Raw genomic sequence first — 19147 nt, forward strand, 5'->3', positions numbered from 1 at the left:
TTTTGCATAAATCAGTGTAATGAAACACCCTGTACGTCAGAGTTAGGTGGTTTCTTCCCCGACAGCAAAGGTATAATGTATGCTTTACATACCTGTATTTGTTTCCACATGTGCTTTTTATGGGCGGGCATTAATGAGCAAGTCATCTTCCACAGAAAAAGTTTATTTGTAAAACCTGACATCAAAGATCTGTCCTATTAGGCAGTGTACAGTAGTACAGTAAATTTATTACTGATTAGATCTGTCCTATTAGGCAGTGTTACTGTAATATATTACATTTTTATTAGGCAGTGTAGTACAGTAAATATATTACATTTACAGTGTAGTACAGTAAATATATTACATTTACAGTGTAGTACAGTAAATATATTACATTTACAGTGTAGTACAGTAAATATATTACATTTACAGTGTAGTACAGTAAATATATTACATTTCTTACAGTGTAGTACAGTAAATATATTACATTTCTTACAGTGTAGTACAGTAAATATATGGACACTGTTGTCGGGTGCTTTGAAGCAAGGTCTCCTAAACCCAGAGGATCAAGCACGCAATAAATACAGTACAGCAGCAGCTGCCGATGCCATCTGTAAAATATGAACCTCACTAGCACATACTGTACAATACCAATAACACTGAGATTTTTAACCTGTATCCTATTATTCTATTGTGAGGATGTGAACATCTGATATAAAACTTCCCAATGGCATGTGCCTCGGAAGCTTTCCCGCAAGGCTATGGTCAAATATGTCACCTGGTGAAGACATTGCAAGGTTTACAGAATAAATTGGCAAAGTGACTCTTTAAGGTGCTAAGCTGGCCTTCACAGGACAAAGACGAAACATGAAGTACACTCAACAGTCATATTTGTGCTTGAGCACGTTCAACAACACATTTTGACTATACAATCCAGAAGGTTTCCTCAATCATATTGACAATTTCTTCTTACTGATATTACATAAACGGATGTCCAGCCACAACATGGCTCACAGCAATGAGTAACCAAGCAACAATATACAACGTTTTTGAAATGACAAAACACTCCAAATAATGAACTTTGTGCAGATGCCCGAGAGCAGGTCTATGCCTGCGGTTTTTGACAGGTAATCTGTGCACAATATTACCAGTGGATTAACACATTCCAGTTGTCCTTAACATAGAATAGTAAGTAAAGTTAAACAATGTTTGAAGCAAGGAAATTGAAATACCAGCTGAACGATGTGAATGGAAGCACACATCAAATAAAAATACTAAACATACTTAGAAGTATACAATGAAATACAAATAACGTAATCATGTTGTACATTGAAATATTGACAGTCCCAAAAAGATCATTCATTGTTGATGCTACATAATATAACAATTAATTTACTTTACTTTTATGTACCATTTTGATGAGAAAATCAACTGAAGATTGTTCTTCTGCCCTGTGTGTTTGTGTGTGTAAAATGTGTTCAGTGCAGATCAAGAATACATCTCAGTCCATGTAGAACAGAGTAATGTCCCAGCTCGCTCTCTCTCTCTCTTGGTCTCTGTCTGCCTTCCTTCCACTGTCCACTGAGACAGATTGTGAGTACTCTATTCCGGACATTGTCCTTTTGACAGGGCGTCCAGTTCCACTCTACGATAAACGGATAACTCATGTCTACTTCATAGTGAAGTCTCAGTGTTTACATCAAGAGTCTCGCCCGCTGATTCCTTCACCGTGTTCACCACATCTCCTTGGCCCGTTTCACCTGCGGAAATCGTTCCGTTCTCTCCCGTCTTTGCTTCCTCCCCAGTCTCCTTGTCTTCCCCATTTTGCACACTATGGTTCAGCTCATCCTTCTCGCTGGCGTTCACGGCCATCTCCAGCTTGGCCTCAGGTTCTTCCGGTGTCTTCTTGATGCAGAAGAAGTTGCCGAGGGAGATGATGATAGCCGCCGCACAGACCTCACATCCCGCCAGCAAGAACACGTACATGTACTGGCCCGTGGCGTCCAACAGACGACCTGGTTGAGAGAGGATGATTCTTGTAAATGTTATGAAGAACTTTCATGATAAACATGAAACTCGACCAAGCACATTTCTATTTCATTCATTTAAAAAATCACACCTGTGCGAAGTGAGGGACGCTCTTATCATTATACATCATCATACATCACATTCCGTGCTCCACCAATCAAATCATCACAAATGTCATTCCGGCCAATCACTTTTGGCGTCTTCACTTTTCTGCCCTCACTTTTATCTTCAATATGTACTTTGCTCAGCCAATCAAATCATCGCTATGGGGGTGATCAGCCAATCACAAGCAATGTTTGTGTTCACACAAACCTGGAATCCTGGGCATTGGAGGGGCTAGTACCCCTCAAAAAATAACTAAGAGGGGACTTTAAAATGTTACTTTGTGGCAGTAATGGGATTTCATACCACAGTAAACATGATGAATAAAGGGAGAGAAAGCTATTCTTTTAGGATCTTACCTGCTCCAGGAGGCCCCACAAGAACAGCGACGGCTTCCACAAGCAGCACAAGTCCAATGGCACTGGAGAACCTCTCTGTTCCTATGATGCTCATGAGGACCTCAAACTGTAGAGCTCCCACCATTCCGTAGGACAGGCCAAAGAAAATGCAGAAAATGACCAGCCCCCAGTAGTCAGTGGCCTGTAAGGAGAGATATGAGACAGCTCTAGTCACGGTCCCACACATCCCATTTTCAAGCTTATATTTATTTCCCAGTAAATAGATATGTGGACTCCTAATTCTGTGTTTAACATAGACCATAATCTACTTAAAGTGGAGTCTGTAGCAAGTTCTAGTGCTAACCCGTTTCTGTCAGAAACAAAGCACAGACGGAAGGTATGATTATTGCCAAAATAAAAAAGGTGACAAACATAACATACATACTACAGCATATAGTACATTAATAAGATGGAGGTGTGATTAGATGATTAACTTTCAGTTTTTCCACCCTTTTTGATGAAAGCTTAATTGTGATATTATTTCACACACCTTCTTGCTGTGTGTTTAATGAGATGTAAACACAATCCTGACTGCTCCAATCTTACCTGTGAGCCGATGAGGTCTGTGCAGCCGTTGAAGAGCATCGCAAAGCTGAACAGGTAGACACATCTGGGCCGCACCCACTTTAACCCTGCTATTATGCCAGACGTAGGACGAGCAAAGATATCAACAAAACCCAGGATGGTGAGCAGCAAAGCCGACTTTGTGTCCTCGTTACCCATCCCTTTAGCGTAGCTCACCACAAATACAGGAGGCACAAACAGTCCCAGCACCATAACAGATGCTGCGATGGTGTAGATAAGGAACCCTCTGTCCTTAAACACGCTGAAATCCAGCAACTTCTTCTTGGCTTGAGGCTTTTTCTCCTCCAAGGGTCCATCGAGGGTCTCCTCTGAGCTTATGGACTTCTTGGGGGCCAGCAGGGGCCTCATGAGGGCCCCGCAGGCACAGCAGTTCAGCAGCAAGCCCCCCAGAATGAGGAAACCTCCCCTCCAGCCATACTTGTACTGAAGAACCTGTCCCAGCGGAGAGAGACAGCACAGTGCCACCGGGCTTCCTGCTGCTGCCAGTCCATTGGCCAGTGGGCGCTTTTCACTGAAGTACCGGTTCAGCATGATTAGTGAGGGCTGGAAGTTCAGAGCCAGGCCTAGACCTGAGCAGAAAAGACAGTTGCATGCCAATTTAGCGTTTTTGATTACGTGAGTCTGTGCATTCATATCTGTGTGTATTATTTGAGACTAGGCCATACCTGTTATAACTCCAGTGCAAAGGTAGATATGCATGATACTGGTGGCAAAGGAAGCCAGGATCATTCCCAGTGAGGCAAACAGCCCTCCAACCATCATTACTGGCCGGCAGCCGAATCTGTTCACCAGCACACTGCACAAAGGCCCTAAGCACAGACAAAAATAGCATTATGATATAGCTAATTCCATATGCTGTCATACTGTATATTTATATTCTCTCATGGTTGCTTTCATTCCAAAGTGAAATACCACTTCTTTGAGGTCACATTTGAAATTGCATTTTCTTTTCTTTCTTAGTCTTTAAAGCTGCATTCAACTTGCTGCCAATCCATAAACAAGGGAAATTATTCCAGGTTTTATACAACAATCTAAATGAGTTCTCCCACTCTGTGGGGCTTGGAGAGGGGAGCTTAGTACAACATGCTTTTATTTAGAAAGGAGGGGAAAACAACATGGCCAGCCAGTGCAGCCAGTGCATGCACATAATATGTTTTCAGTAGCATTGGGTCTCTATCATTATAGACCTCAAACCGTCACACAGCGCATACTATTTTAAGGCATTGTGACTATCACAAATATTACACAATGCAGCTTTAAAAATGTATTAATAACTTTATGGTTGAAAATATGTGAAAACGTTGTCTGCATAATCATGAGGTGTTGAACATTATCATGGAATGCAAATGGTATTTTCGGAAAGAATCCCTTCAAGTTATCACTCTAAAATGTTTCCGTGCAGCGGATGCTTTTTACACAGTATAGTTTTAGGCATACCTGTGCCATACAGCATGGCGAGCAGTATGGACGAGATCCAGGCGGTGTCACTGTAGCCCACGCCAAACTCTCTGATCAGCTCCTTGAAGAAGACACTGACCGCCTTGGGGAAGGCGTAGGAGAAGCCTGTGATGACGAAACAGCCCGACAGCACCGCCCAGCCCCACCCTCCATCTGGCGCCTTCACCCCGGTGGGCCCGTCATCCACTACCGCTCCTCCCATGATCTCCTCTGGCTGCTCTGTCGAGGTACTTTAAGTGACTGTCAATGCTGGGGGAACAAATACAGAAGACAGAGGGTTAACTGTAACGGACCCACAGGTTTCCAGGGTCAATATGTGTTTTCTTTGTGGCTTTTATTTTGAAGCGTTTCCTGCCCAAAAGTCAGTTCTCCAGTGCTTTTATTTGAATGATTTCCTGCCCACAGTGACAAATCAATTAAATGATCAAGTTCACCTGTGACTGAGGACAACGCCCAGGATGGGGTTGCACACTGAAGATCATAAAACTGCCACCTGCCCACCTCAGTGAGATTAAGGAACAGATACTGCCACAAGAAAGGAATGGCTTACAAAATGGAGAAATATGTTTGTTAAGGAAGGGACGGACGGTACCGACAAGGAAGGATTGTTGACCACAAGCCCTGTAACAAACTGCTATGCACATGCCACTTTAATAGCACCTGGCTGGAAGGGGAACAAGGTTAATCCTTTTAATATTTGTCATATCTTGTATTTTTTACTGCTTATGGATTTGATGGGCTTATTGTTGTGGGGTTTGTCATGGTTGATACAAAGGGGGTTTTGAGTTATGTTTCACAGTAAAGTGAACAGTGATTAACATTGATTGTGAACATTTATACTGTTTTTTTTAGGCGTCTATATGCATATGTCTCAACCTTTGCTGTGTTTGTTTATGGATTTATTAATTTACTTATGTTATGTATATTTATCTTTTCTCAATTTCTACTGTGTATTTTGAAAAAAGTACCAGTCAAAATCACCAGTCAGTCTTCAACCTTATTGGCCAGCTGGGTCCGCTACATTAACCGTGATGCCATGATGTTGGCTGTACATGTCCAGCACATTGATTCCCATTATATAACTAAATAGCATTACTGACTTCAATATAAATGACAAATGACTCAATTCAACCTAACACTTCCATTCCTTCTTTGATATAATGCGTATATATATATATATATATATATATATATATATATATATATATATATATATAGTACAGGAGAGGAGGACATTTTGAGCAACATCTATAGTGTAAAATGACCCTGAGAAAGACTATATAGTGTTTCCAGTACAGGGACATGCAAACTATTCCTGAGAAAGAAGCACCTGTTTGTGTGTACGTGTGCAGTTGTGCAAGTGTATGTAGTATATTGACAGGATATGACTTGTCAGCAGGGTGTGAAAAGCATTTGCATGGTTCTTGCAGAAAATAACTCTTTCAGATGGTCATGGTCAGTCACACAACATATGGAACTATCAAATCTTTATCTTTTGACTATTTCCTGTAGTCTATGCAAAAGAGACATTATTGTAATCTACTATGATCATCACGAGGATATTACATAGTAGTGTTGACCAACTTGGGGAAGTTGAAAAACGCACTTAATTGTTGCAGGAAGCATGAGCATGACGAAGTGTGCCGTTAAAGACCACTTGCAATCTGAGAACCCATCTGCAAATAAAGGAGAAACAGCACCCTCTTTTCCTTTGACTACTTATCAACTGGCACATTTCGATTGCCTGCCATTTAATTACCTCCCAACCAATGTATGGTCAATTAAAAGTTTAGAACAAGACAATGGTCTAAATGTAGATGGCAAGGTAAAAGCTGTTGGTTGAACATGATGTTGAACCTTCACAGCTGTGTCACACCTTTGCTGTGGTGGAGATTAAAGTGGGAGTGTACCTATGTTCCCCAGGTTCTATGTTCCCCACCATGCAAAAAAAGTTCTTTGTTCCCCACTTAGAATAAACCTAAACATGCAGAAACCTAACCTAATAATTTTAATAATTCTACAAGACTAAAAGTATTTTAGCAACTTAGTGTTAGTGTTACTTTTAGTAGCAAATTCTGATTTAAGCTCAGTCTTTGAAGAATCCATTGAACTTTAGGTCTTCCTAGGCTACTTAAACTATCTAGTCTTAGCCAATAAAAAAATGAACACTGGCATAAAATAAACTAAAACATAATTCCTCAGACTCTTCAAAGATGGCAAAAACAATTATACATACAATATAGTATACAAAACACTGAACCTGGGGAACATAGGGATGACCCCGGTGTGGTTACCACTACTACTACTACTACTACTAACAGAAATTAGACTCTCACACACACACACACTACTCACACTCTACATTACAAGACAAAGTATTTTTCTCTGCTCTCTCTAGTGCGTAACCTCTTCCTTTGCCCGTTGTCATTCCGCTCTCAACATTTCCCTGACATGTAGGCCTACAGTAGGGTTAGAGGTGTCTTTCACCTGGGCCAAGGTGAAAGACAAAGGTGCACGGTACATCATTACAAGACTTAAATGTACTGTTCAAGTTCCTGTTTATGCCCATAGCAATTTGTAGACATTTTAGAAATATTAGGCCTAATCGAATGTTCAAGAATGTTCCCCCCCAAAAAAGTGGAAACAAATGCCAATTTAACTGGATGAAAGTGAGGTGCCCACTCTTCCTGTCACCAATACTATGATTGAGTGTGTGCATGCGTGCATGCGTGCACTGCGTGCGCATGCGCGCGAGAGAGAGAGAGTGCAGTGGTGAGTGTGCATGTCAGCCCGATGAGGGTTGTGGAATGTAAAGGGTCTTATTTTAGGAAGGCTGGTGATAGTAGGACTCCTGTCAGAATGTTCAGTTCACAGGTTATGGCACGGGAGGCTTCTGAGGCACATGGGACACTTGATAAGATCAAAGCGTATACGCCTCAGAGATGTGCATGTGCAGACTGCGCGCACATATCCACCACCATATACTGCAGGTTTTCTGCTATATTTATGGGTACCCCCTTATATCAGGAAACCTTTAAAGAAGCAGTCAGTGAGAGAGAGGAATGCAATTTGGAAAGTGAAAAGAATATAGTCTACTACTTAGATCAGTGGTTAGTACACTTTTGTGTCATGTCAAGGCTTTTTTTTTATACTTTAACAGTTTGAAGGGGGAAAAAGCACAGATTTATACAATGATGATGATAAAGGATAACCTAAAAAAAACCTGACTTATTTCCATTGAGGTCCTGTTATGTATTCAATTCAGTTGGGCCCCGGCCCCAAATTAAAATGTATTTGGCTGCGGACCCCCATCTGAAAAGATTTTGTGCGGGATCCCCATTGTGTTGTTAAAATGTTGTCAACACATGTCGAGTTTGTAGATGATCACATCCTCAAGGACCCCAGGGGGTCCCCCATCCCTGGACCCCACTCTGAGAGCCATTGTTGTAGGTAGTGTGCCTGTGAAGCATCTACTATAGGCTATGCTATAGTATTCACATGGTGGTCAGATCAGAAGCTGAGGTGTGAACACTGAACAGCTGGGACACCATGTCCTGCTGAGTGTTATGGATGGGTTTGAATGTTAAAGTGCCATGGTACTAATTACTATATCATAATCTAATTACACATGTTTACAAACGTAATCTTGGTTTATTATGGTTATTTTAGTTTTCGTAAATCGGGTTACATAATGATTAATCCCGGGCAGTGTATGTGTGCTGACTAGCCTGACTGGCAACTGAGGCGTGTGTAACACAGAGCGACAGAAGAACCATGCAGAGAGGAAGGAAAAAAAAACGGATGCTGTCAAAACGCACGTAGGCAACCATGAGACAACCCCGCAGAGCAGACCCGGCAGCGTGCACGTAGCCTCACCCCCCAGTAGGCCTACCATAGCAGCCTATTACCATACACAATTACACAGCCTATAGGTGACTCACGGGAAGATGCCCGGAGTCTCGGCTAGTCTGCTGGACTACGTGAGCAAAGGAACGTAGGCTACAGTCTCAGACTCATGACCATCTGTGACTATGGCATCATCGGACGGTAGCCCGCCGTTATGTCTATATCATGGTACCCAGTACCCACTTCCACAGAACAGAATACACCGTGATCATGATGATGAATCATGCGATGCCTGCAGTTAACCATTACCAAGAGTTTGAATACGTAAAGCAGCAGTGTCGTCAGAGTGACATCGACATGAACGCCATGTCCATATAGGGCTATTTTTAGCCTACTTACACGCAGACCTTTGTAGGATGTAGGCTAGGTAATAAAAAGCAAAACATTCAATTGCTGATAGTCTGATAAAAAAGACTGTGGGGATAACAGTAGGCTACCGCTATAGCTTATGAAAACAAGCTATAGGGTTCCATCTGTCCACAATTAACTTGTGTCGTGAACTCGTGATGCCACCCACCTGTTAAACATAGGCTCATTTATACTTCATCGTACGCCGGTGGAAAACCATAGATGCGGTCGCATTTATATAAAATGTGCCCGTGTTGTTTGCATATAACTCTATGATGAAAATGCGTTTCTACGACTCTAGTTGACACTATAGCCTAATATTAAATAAGGTTTAACCTGCGCGCAAATTGATTTGACTAATAGCCTACTGTACGTGGCAATGAATGGCGTATTAACATAATGTTAAAATACGTGTATTAAAATACAATACAAAAACAATGTTAAGAGGGTATACCTGACGGGATGGTCATTGGTCTGTGTATCTCTCAGATGCTCTCGCATGAAGAAGAAAGTAAGAAACGCATGTGGACGCGTCCTCAGTCAGTGGTCCTGCATTCTAGTGAATAGGGATGTCCCGTCTATCACATCTATTGGTCGAGGAGGGTCTGACTCACCTACTGGGACTAGATGACGCGCCACCAAGCCAGCCTCCGTAGAACACACCCATGGCACACACGCAGAAAATAACATCCTCTCACCTCTCTGCTTTTGAGCGCCTCTCTCTCTCTCTCGCTCTCTCTCTCTCTCTCTCTACCCCCTCTCTCATCTCTCCCACTTGTAATGGAGTCTGGACTCATTATGGACTGGTCAATTTGGTGTCTGAGACAGTCACCCTGCCTGTACGTGACCAGTGGCGTGTGATGTGGATTTTTTTTAAACTAGGGCTGTGAGTTTGCATTGCACAGTGCGCTCAGTGCGCTATTTCCGAACGCACCCCTCACGCCACGCACAAGACACATGCATTGAAAGTTTGAAACAAAAATAACAAATTAACAATGCAACAGCACATGCATGCGCTGTTGCATTGTTAATTTGTTATTTTTGTTACGGTTACGCTGCTTACGCATAAATGAGCGCATCTTCGTTCCATGCAGTGGCATTGCAATTTCATTCTGCTTGGCGCCCCCAATGCCCCCTCGGCTAACTGCCACACTAACTCTATGCGGGCAGTGGCACTGATCTGGTTCTGATAGCATGGTAGGCCTACCAGGAGCCAGGAGGACTGCACAAAAAAACAATTTACCGTAAGATGATTATAGATGGCGGCTGGCGCCAGGACAGGAGAAAAATGTTGTTGAGCCTGTTGATACGTACATAAACTGCCCTGCTTTCGAGTGATTTAGCCTATTTAGAGTATTTTGCATATTTCTATTACATACATAAACAGACAAGAAATCCTTACGATTAATCATTCTGAATGTGGTTTGTTGGTTAGTGGAACTTTTCTTTCACAACACAATCGGCGACGGACAGTTTTCCCAGACGCACAATTTCCATGGCAACCGTATACAACGAGAACGTGAACCAGCAGTGAACCATAACAACACGGAAGAGCGGGGGAAAGAACAAATAAGTTTAAAGTTCGTAATGTTAAACCTCAATTATACATAAACATATGATTAAGAACTTATTTATCTGGTACTTGAATGTATTGGTAACTACTTGTAATGTATTAATAATAATATGGTTTACTTTGAAAGACTTAGTTAATAGTTAGCATTTAGCAGTAGCACACGGCTATCGACGATACAGTGTCCCCCGTTCTGCCTGGCGGTTAGCCGTGTGTTTGCAAATGCATATTTTCCCCAGGCAGATATTGCCTGCCACTCGAGGCTATTTCTGTCTATCATTAATTGGGAATCTATATTTACATGAATTTATTTAATTTTTTATCTGTGTTATGTGTTCATCACAGTTACATAACAACGCCAGCCATAACTCAATAATTACTTTAAGTCATTTAATAAAATAATCCTGTTAAAATAGCTACAATTACAATTCAGGCATTTAGCAGACGCTCTTAATCCAGAGCGATTTACAGTAAGCATATAAGAACAACACATGGATTTGGTAATACATCAAAAACATAAAAAATAATCATCAAGCATCATACGTAAGCTATAAGAACCTGACATCCGTCTAACAGTGCAATAATATCTGTATAATGAAACTATATGCGTATACACTGTACAGTAGAATATCTATAATAATAATAATACATTTTATTTATAAGGCGCCTTTCAGGGCACTCAAGGTACAGGTACAGGTTAAAAACAGTACAAGAACACAGTTAAAAGCAGAAAAAAAACGAGGGCACAGCTATATAATGAAACTATATGCGTATACACTATAGGGTGCTATGTCTACATCTAAATTACATAACATTTCATAAATTGAGCCTTTGCATGCGCCTGTAAGGTCGTTGAGGCCAGGGCAAGTGCTACGGCAAATGCTAAAATGGAGTCGGAAGAGGTGGTTTACTGGGTTTTCAGACTTCTAGCTACTGTCGGTAGGCCAATCAGAGGCAGGCGGGGCGTTACCATGTCTATGCTCGGACGTAGAAAGAAATCACGCGTAGCTAGTAGCTAGCTACCATGGGTGTTTTGCCTTTTATGACAGGCAGACATGATGTGACTGTCTCTTCAGGTATGCTCATGCAGTCTGCAGTGGCCATTGTCCCAAACGATCTGGCCACTCAGCTGGCCAATAAGGAGAGAGAATGGAAGGAGCTGCAGTCGCTCAGGGCCCAGGAGCTGGAGGGTTCCCTTACAGAAGCTCAAGAAGAACTCTACTCTCTCAGGTGTCATTTGCCTGAACCATGATGTATTGTTATTATTGTATTTATTATTGCTCTGACTGTGATGGAGTTCTATTTCCTCTTGATTGTGACACCAACTGCCCATGTAAGGTTTGTTCCAGTGCGGGAAACAAACCTGGTGGGCTATGGATGCAGTTCTGCTGGAGCAAAGCCAGCTGCAATTTGCAACACTCGATTTTTTATAATTGCGTTGAATCTAGAGTTGAACACTCCAATTTAGAAATTTAGAAAATCCAAATTAGAAGGGTGGATTCTTGTAGGTGCAAGACTCAAAGATACTCAATTAAAAGAAGGAATGCCAGCACAATACCTTTAGTTACTCCACTGCGCCCTCTACCGATATTGCCAAGAGAAAAATCTCATAGACAAGCTTTTCCTTCCAGAGAAACAAAATCCCTTTCTGGCCAAAAAATGCATTTTATAGGCTCAGAGTGCGTCCACTAAGGAAAGTAGGCTTTCTAATTACACAAACCGCCTTTGTATTGGTGAGTCGGCCCATCTGGCCGAAACGCGCACGTTGGCTCGGAGTCGTCGGAGGTAAAATACCCTCCACTGACAGCCCATTGATTAAATAAGGGCCTTTCTCGGCCCCTTTTTCGGGGCGGAGGTGAGTGGGTGGGGTCGACATATGCCCTTACTGGGCTGCATTCACACATTCAAGACACCTGTCTTGTCTTTGTCTTGTGTCTGTGTTTAATGTCCGCTCCAATGCATTTCCAATGGAAGCCCATATGGTTTGACCAAACATTTTGTTTGATGGGGGGAGGGGGGCAGAAGATATCCATCAAAGCTGTGTTCAGACACAAGTCAGGTGTCAGACACAAGGCAAGTGTCTTGAATGCAGCCCAGTAAGGGCATATGTCGACCCCGCCCGCTCACCTCCGCCTCACCCCCTCCTGGTGCTGCGGCCATCTTGGATCCTAAACACAATATAAACAAATGGGAGAGGGGTGGGACAAGAACCACACGTCCGGGGCCGTGAAATTCCAGGTACAAGTTGAAATCATGTCCGTTCGAGGGAATGCAAGGTTCAACAGCCGCAGTGATTCTTAGCAAGGTAATGTGTATCTACAGCAGAAAGATGGAGGAATAACGTCACGAGGTGGGGCCCCCTGTTATATACCTGGAGGGCAGGGTCAGTGGAGAGGAGCTCTGATTAACTAGTGTTGCAAATTGCTGCTAGAGCAAAGTCATTGACTCATTATTGTGTAATAATGCCATAATGCTGTGTGTCCCTCCCAGAAAGCGCTTCCAGCAGCTGAGGGAGGATTTCCGGTTCAACTTGGTCGTGGTGGAGGAGAGAGACAGAGAGCTAGAGAGATATGATGCCATGGCTGCCAGGGCGCAGATTGCAGAGAGTGCAAGGTGGATATAGTTAATTAGTTATAGACACTCCTCCAGAATTTCACTTAGACCCATACGTGGCACCTCACATATCGCACCACACCTCACAGGCAGGATGGCAAGGTGAAACAGAGATCACCTTGCAAATGCTCATTTGGGCGGCAGTGGCTCAAGGGTAGAGTGGCCGGTAGAGTGACCGCGAGGTTCCCTGTTCGATCCCGGGCTCCCCCAGAGTTAGTGTCGAAGTGTCCTTGAGCAACCTCTGGACCCCTAATTGCTCCCGATGTGCAGGTTGGTGCCTTGCATGTTTTCCTCTGCCATCGGTGTATGCATGTGTGTGTGAATGGGTGAATGTGATGTACAATCGATGTACAGCCTACATCCATATTCCCAGTGCAGGGACAAAAAGTTTGTGTAATCCCAAAATATGACCTTTATTTCCAGGGAAGAGGAGACGAGCCAGTTGCATATCCATGTAGCAAAACTGGAGGAGCAGAGAGACAGAGAGGCTAAGGAGAGAGAAGAGGTGCTGAGATACAGCCAGCACAGAGCTGCTGAACACAGACTTCAGCTGGAGAGGCTGCAGAGGTGAGCCTAAAATTAGGCTTATAAAATTGATATAGTTCCAGTCCTTGATTGTGTGAGCTGCATTTGAAGTAGAATATTATTCCATAATCACACACCTGTGACTGCACTGCATCAGTATTACTGCGGCAAATGTGAATTTTGGTTTACTAAATTGGATGAGTTGTGCAAAGAGATGGACAGGACTGCTCTGCATCATGTCTAATAACGCCCCTTAGCTGTTCTAAATAACTGTCACTCTTGGGGCTTATTGCTTTAATAAGAATGATAATGATGGAAGGCTGGATCACAAAGTGAGAGAAAGGGAAGCCGGAGAGGTTGACAGAGCAGGGAAGTGGATGGATGGACTTTGTTAACAACTGATGCAGTATATGCTATCATGACAAATTTTGTTTTAGTTCAATGTTCTTCAGGATAACGACCAATGAATGGGCACTTCAGAATAATTCTTCATAACATTGATTGGCTCAGCTGGCCGGCAATAAATCAAAACATATGTAAACATAGGTCATGGTGACATAATATTAAGTGGTGAGTGTCCATGCATCTGGTTGGAGCCAGCTTTGGGACAAGTTGATTAAGCTCGTGCGGAGATCTTGTACAGTCGCCTCAGAGCTTTTCAATTTCGAGTAGTAAGTGTTTTATGGGACAGGACAATGCATCTATCTTCAGAGTTGGGTCAAAAACATTGTTGCTTGCTTTTGTGGATATAGATAGACTTTTATTGATCCCGCAGGGTAAATTTAGATGCCAGATCCAGAACACAAGGCTGATACAGACAGAAAAAATGAAGTATGGTACAGCTACCCTTGGCAAGACATCTAAGAGAGTAATAACTACTATGTACTAATAATGGTCGAGGAACCACTATTAACACAGTGACAGCAGTGGACAGCAATGTATAACATGGTAAAAAGTTAAAAAAGAAGATTACTCACCCCATGAAGTCTTGAATTCATGGATATTTTAATTTTTTTATTGTTGTCGCATTCCAAATCCAATAATTTGATAACCAGCAGTAATTCCCTATGGACACACAAAAATGTGAAATTTTCACGTTTGTTTAGAGTAAACAAACATAACCAGGCGCCCCTCACTTCACACACGTGTGATTTGTTTTTGTAATACAGTAGTTAAAATCGTCTGGTGATTATTTTGAGTCTACTTGCGTGTGTGAGTGCGTGCGTGTGTGAGTGCGTGCGTGCGTGCGTGCGTACGTACGTACGTACACCTTTCTGTCTCTGTTGCTCTCTCGTTCTGTCCCCTCATTGCTCTACTATCTGTGGATTGCTTTACTGGGGGAGAATGGAATTAAGGATGAAAGTTCCATTTACAACACAAAGCAAGCAGGGTAAGTGCTTAATTTATACTCCGTCGTACGACCAGGCCCGGATTGGCCAACAGGAGATGGCCAATTTCCTGATCTTGTGTAAGCACTGATGTGGCCTGCAGTCATGGCCTGTCAAAAATACAGGACAAAAAAACTTTGCTTTGATTCAGCCCAGAAACTTGTGTTTCTGGGCTGAATCAAGACCAAAGTTTTTTTGTCCATCAGTGAACATGATTATGAAGGAGTCCATTTTATATTCTTTCATTTTGTTGCTGGCCTGTCAGAGGAAGAATACTTGTCAGTTTTACAATAGCGATTGGTCAACATGTCAATAATAAAATAAGTAAGGTGGTCTGTGAGGAGGTGTGTGAGCAGGTAACCATCAGAGCAGCAATAGTTACATTATCAATATCAACAATGGAGCTGAAAGTCCCCAAATACAGAAAAAAGGCCTGTGAAATTCCTTGCTTGCCACATATCATTATGATTATGTAGCCTATTGTCCACACAGATGAGAATGAAATACCACAGGTGGGTCATTAAAAGGTTTGTAAATGTCTAATGTTACTGAAATAAGATTGAAGTTGTTAGGTTTAGCCTGTGTTGACCTGGAGTGACTTCATATTGTTGTTGCATTGAATATTGGTATTTGGCATTGGCATATATCTTTGCTGTCGGTACAAACCTCATACAATATGTCCAAAACTGTTGCTTTTCAGGATTCAAATTCCAAAATAGCAAGGTTAACAATCTCAAAACGTGTCACAATGCAATGCGTTTTGAGCTAGTTTTGCTACTTTTGTATGTCACTGACTGTAGTACAGTATGTTGAAGTACGGCATTATGTTTATTGTTACGAAACAACATAAAAAGTCTAAATATGAAAATTCTTTATGCCCGACAGCAATGAATGAATACTGAATATCCTTGGTAGCTGGAATCTAAATAATTTGCTGACAAAATAATCATTTTATATTCAATCATGGTGTTCTTTAGTTTAGCATAAATGGTAAATACTATTTCCATAGACTTATTGTAGAGTCATTTTGTGACTGTTGAGGGGAACATTTTGGTGAGAAGATTTAATGGTATGTAGAGAAGAGAAAAAAACAGAACTGTATAGATTGCTGTTATTTTGGTTATGTTTAATGTGCTGTTATGTGACTGTGAGTATCTAACCCTGGAATAATGAGCTTTGGGAATACTTGACATATGGAGGCTGTGTGTGTGTGTGTGTGTGTGTGTGTGTGTGTGTGTGTGTGTGTGTGTGTGTGTGTGTGTGTGTGTGTGTGTGTGTGTGTGTGTGTGTGTGTGTGTGTGTGTGTGTGTGTGTGTGTGTGTGTGTGTGTGTGTGTGTGTGTGTGTGTGTGTGTGTGTGTGTGGCAGGGTGGCCTGTGTCTAGTAACTACAGGCCTGAACTACTGTCCGTACCTGCGTACATGTACATCCCAAATTCAGCCTTTTCCACCATTGCTCTTTTTTCCCTTTTATATTACTCAGATTGTCAGAACAATCATAAGACCACAGGTGAACACCATCATAAGAACACAGTAGGATCTCAACCCAGCAAATTGAACCCTGCCTATACACATTTGTGATGATGATAACCTGCTTTCACATTGGCATTCTTGAATAGTATATCTAATATTCACTTCACTGTTAAATTGTGTTAATATATTTCAAAAAATCACACTCACGCTCAGCCAATCGAGTCATTTCAAATTTGGTACACACAGATGCACAAAGCTGGGTATAGGAGAGGCTATAGCGCCCCTCAAAAAAACGGATTTGAGGGTTTGAGTTGTCTTGGACAACTCCATGCTGACTATCAACACTAAGATGAAGGTGTAAGACTGTGCGCTCAGTACACTGCTTTATGGCAGCGAAGCATGGACCCTTTACTCCCACCAAGAACATCCATCTACGCTGTCTGGGCATCACCTGGCAGGACCGTATCTCCAAGAACGTCCTGGCACATGTGGGAACACCAAGCCTGTTTGCTCTGCTTACTCAAAGGCGCTAGCTTGGCCATGTCAGCCTCAAGATGGCAGAATCCCAAAAGACATGCTGTATGGGGAGCTTGCCACTGGCTCCAGACCTAAAGGAAGTACTCTTCTTTGCTACAAGGATATCTGCAAGCGTGATCTCAAGGCAGGCATCCAAGAGGAGAGAGAAAAGGAGAGAGGACCTCTGGGAGAAGAGGAAAGAGTGCAGGCGACAAAAGGCGGCATCAGCACCCACAGAGGCAGGCGCACATGTAGTACATCTTCAGAAACGGCAACAGAGACTGCCACTCAAGCATTGGACGGTTCAGCCACAGCACATGCTGTAACCCAACAACAGACTAATCCCTGGCTCATACTCAATTGTCCATGGTTGAGTTCATTACAAAAACAAATACTTAATTTCCACGATTTCATGTTTGCCTACTTGGCACGTTCTGTCAGACCCTGTCAAATGTAATGCAATCTAATTATAAAGTTTCCGTGTGTGTGTGTGTGTGTGTGTGTGTGTGTGTGTGTGTGTGTGTGTGTGTGTGTGTGTGTGTGTGTGTGTGTGTGTGTGTGTGTGTGTGTGTGTGTGTGTGTGTGTGTGTGTGTGTGTGTGTGTATGTGGTGTATTAGCTCTACAACTGGCGACATTCAGAAACAAAGGGAGGAGAACGAGCAGATGAAGCGGGACCTTCAACGTCGGATACTGGAGCTGGAAGGGGAGCTGGCCCTGCAGAGACAGGTACTTGATGAACACGCACGCACACAAGTGCGCACACACACGCACACTTAGATATTTTCGGCACTTCCGGAATTTGGTTTTAATTCATGGAAAACGTTTTTTGAAAATGTTTTGGAATAGTTATAATTCAAAACAAAATGTATAGGAAACAAAACAAAAAAAATCCGTGACCCACGAATGGGTCCAGACCCACTGTTTGGGAACCAGTGCTCTATGGTGCCTCTGGCTTAGCGTCTGCTCCAACGAACACAGTTCTTGGATTGGAAGCCGTCAAGGGAGGGTGTTCTCTGTCACTGACTCTAATAGTACATGGTTGGTCCGGGAGCCTGTTCAGAACGGAGATGAACTGTGAGGGATAGCGTGTTCCTCTGCGTGTGTAGCCCAGGGCTAGCCTAGAGGCTTATCATGTCGAGTGCATTCTCTCTGTCTAACCACACCCTGAAGAAAACCATCCATGGTCCAAACCAGTTCTATTCTGATATTGCCCATCAATTTAATAGTTTTTAAATTCATCCTGCTCTATTAAACACAGACACATTTTTCTATTCTCTTCCTCATCTCATAATAGTGTAATAGTGACATAAGTGTCAAAAATGTACATAGACAGGAAATGGGGAGAGAGATCGGGATAGGGACTCGAACCCGTGACACACTGTCAGGACACCAGGATTACCAGCCTAGGTGCCCGGCCCGATACACGTTTTGAATAATGACCATGTGTCCAAATCAATTAAAAAAACTTAGTTGATAACATTTAAACAAAAAGCTTAAGAAAAATTCCTGACGTATTGATATGGGGGTACATGTGTTTGTTCCGACATAGTCTGACAGGCATTAGTCTGACACCCTGCCCCAAACCCTAACCCTAATCTCACAGGGAAGCCACGGGTGAGTTTCAACCGGCAACACATGTCGGGAGCCATGAGGTTTAACCGGGCATGCATGTGTCAGGCTCATGAATGTTTCTGACTGTTAAGTTGCACGTCAGAAACAACATCTGAGCTCCTCAATATGATACGATACGATTATCGGCAAGGAATACAATACGATTGTTGCTGTATCGATGAATTGAACCTACCCCTAATTTTTATAGCGTTATCGTAAAGCAACACTAAGGATTTGACTGTGTATTTACTTTCGCAACAACCCCTCTTCTTTCTTTTTTTTTTACTGTGGATGCCCTCCAGTCAGAAGGGACTAAAATAACGTCAACGACCAGCCAGTCACTGACAGAGACCTTTTAGAATGAACCCAGACAGAAGGCCACTGGATCTGGAGAGGCTGAATGATCACTACTGTAGGCCAACTCTACGGACATACTGCAACTGTATATAAATAAATGTGTGTATGTGAGGAAGGATCCCACAACCACAAATCCTTTCATCTATCAGTAACTGGAGTAGGTGCTGAATCCAGTGGTGATGAACAGGGTGGAATGAAGAATTGTCTGCTAGTGTTGGCTCAGAGTCTAGAATCTCCTGTTTAATCATGTGATCCATGCAAGGTCAAATCCTGTGCCAGTCACTTAGCCCC

The 19147-nt window shown here is 42.6% G+C and overlaps 2 protein-coding genes across 2 annotated transcripts in view; one reads left to right on the forward strand and one right to left on the reverse strand.

The window, feature by feature from the left end:
* Positions 1–1447: 1447 nt before the first annotated feature.
* On the reverse strand, positions 1448–9354 carry LOC308333000 (monocarboxylate transporter 4-like). The gene is made up of 6 exons (XM_080789151.1): positions 9259–9354; positions 4530–4799; positions 3758–3901; positions 3054–3661; positions 2469–2649; positions 1448–1994 (listed from the first exon to the last, which is right to left on the reverse strand). Exons 2-6 carry the CDS (start codon positions 4750–4752, stop codon positions 1654–1656), a joined length of 1497 nt encoding a protein of 498 aa, XP_080645277.1. The 5' UTR covers positions 4753–4799; positions 9259–9354; the 3' UTR covers positions 1448–1653.
* A 1014-nt stretch (positions 9355–10368) lies between these two features.
* The window catches only part of LOC308333539 (coiled-coil domain-containing protein 57-like), a 32028-nt gene continuing 23249 nt past the window's right edge, over positions 10369–19147 (forward strand). Inside the window, exons 1-5 of the mRNA XM_080789998.1 lie at positions 10369–10384; positions 11451–11604; positions 12865–12987; positions 13411–13554; positions 17506–17614. Coding sequence (XP_080646124.1) covers positions 11453–11604; positions 12865–12987; positions 13411–13554; positions 17506–17614 — 528 coding nt within the window. The 5' untranslated portion in view covers positions 10369–10384; positions 11451–11452. The remainder of the gene's footprint in view (positions 10385–11450; positions 11605–12864; positions 12988–13410; positions 13555–17505; positions 17615–19147) is intronic.

Source organism: Protomyctophum bolini (genome assembly GCF_963924005.1).
Source record: "Protomyctophum bolini genome assembly, chromosome: 18".
In the NCBI taxonomy this organism is placed as follows: Eukaryota; Metazoa; Chordata; class Actinopteri; order Myctophiformes; family Myctophidae; genus Protomyctophum; species Protomyctophum bolini.

What these genes read in the sequence shown, in the direction of transcription:
- LOC308333000 (XM_080789151.1), bottom strand. Translation starts at nt 4,752, where the DNA reads ATGGGAGGAGCGGTAGTGGATGACGGGCCCACCGGGGTGAAGGCGCCA. An exon ending in CGCCATGCTGTATGGCACAG is followed by an intron (nt 3,902 to 4,529) that starts GTATGCCTAAAA and finishes GTCTGTGCTTAG; the next exon opens with GGCCTTTGTGCAGTGTGCTG. An exon ending in TTGCACTGGAGTTATAACAG is followed by an intron (nt 3,662 to 3,757) that starts GTATGGCCTAGT and finishes TTTTCTGCTCAG; the next exon opens with GTCTAGGCCTGGCTCTGAAC.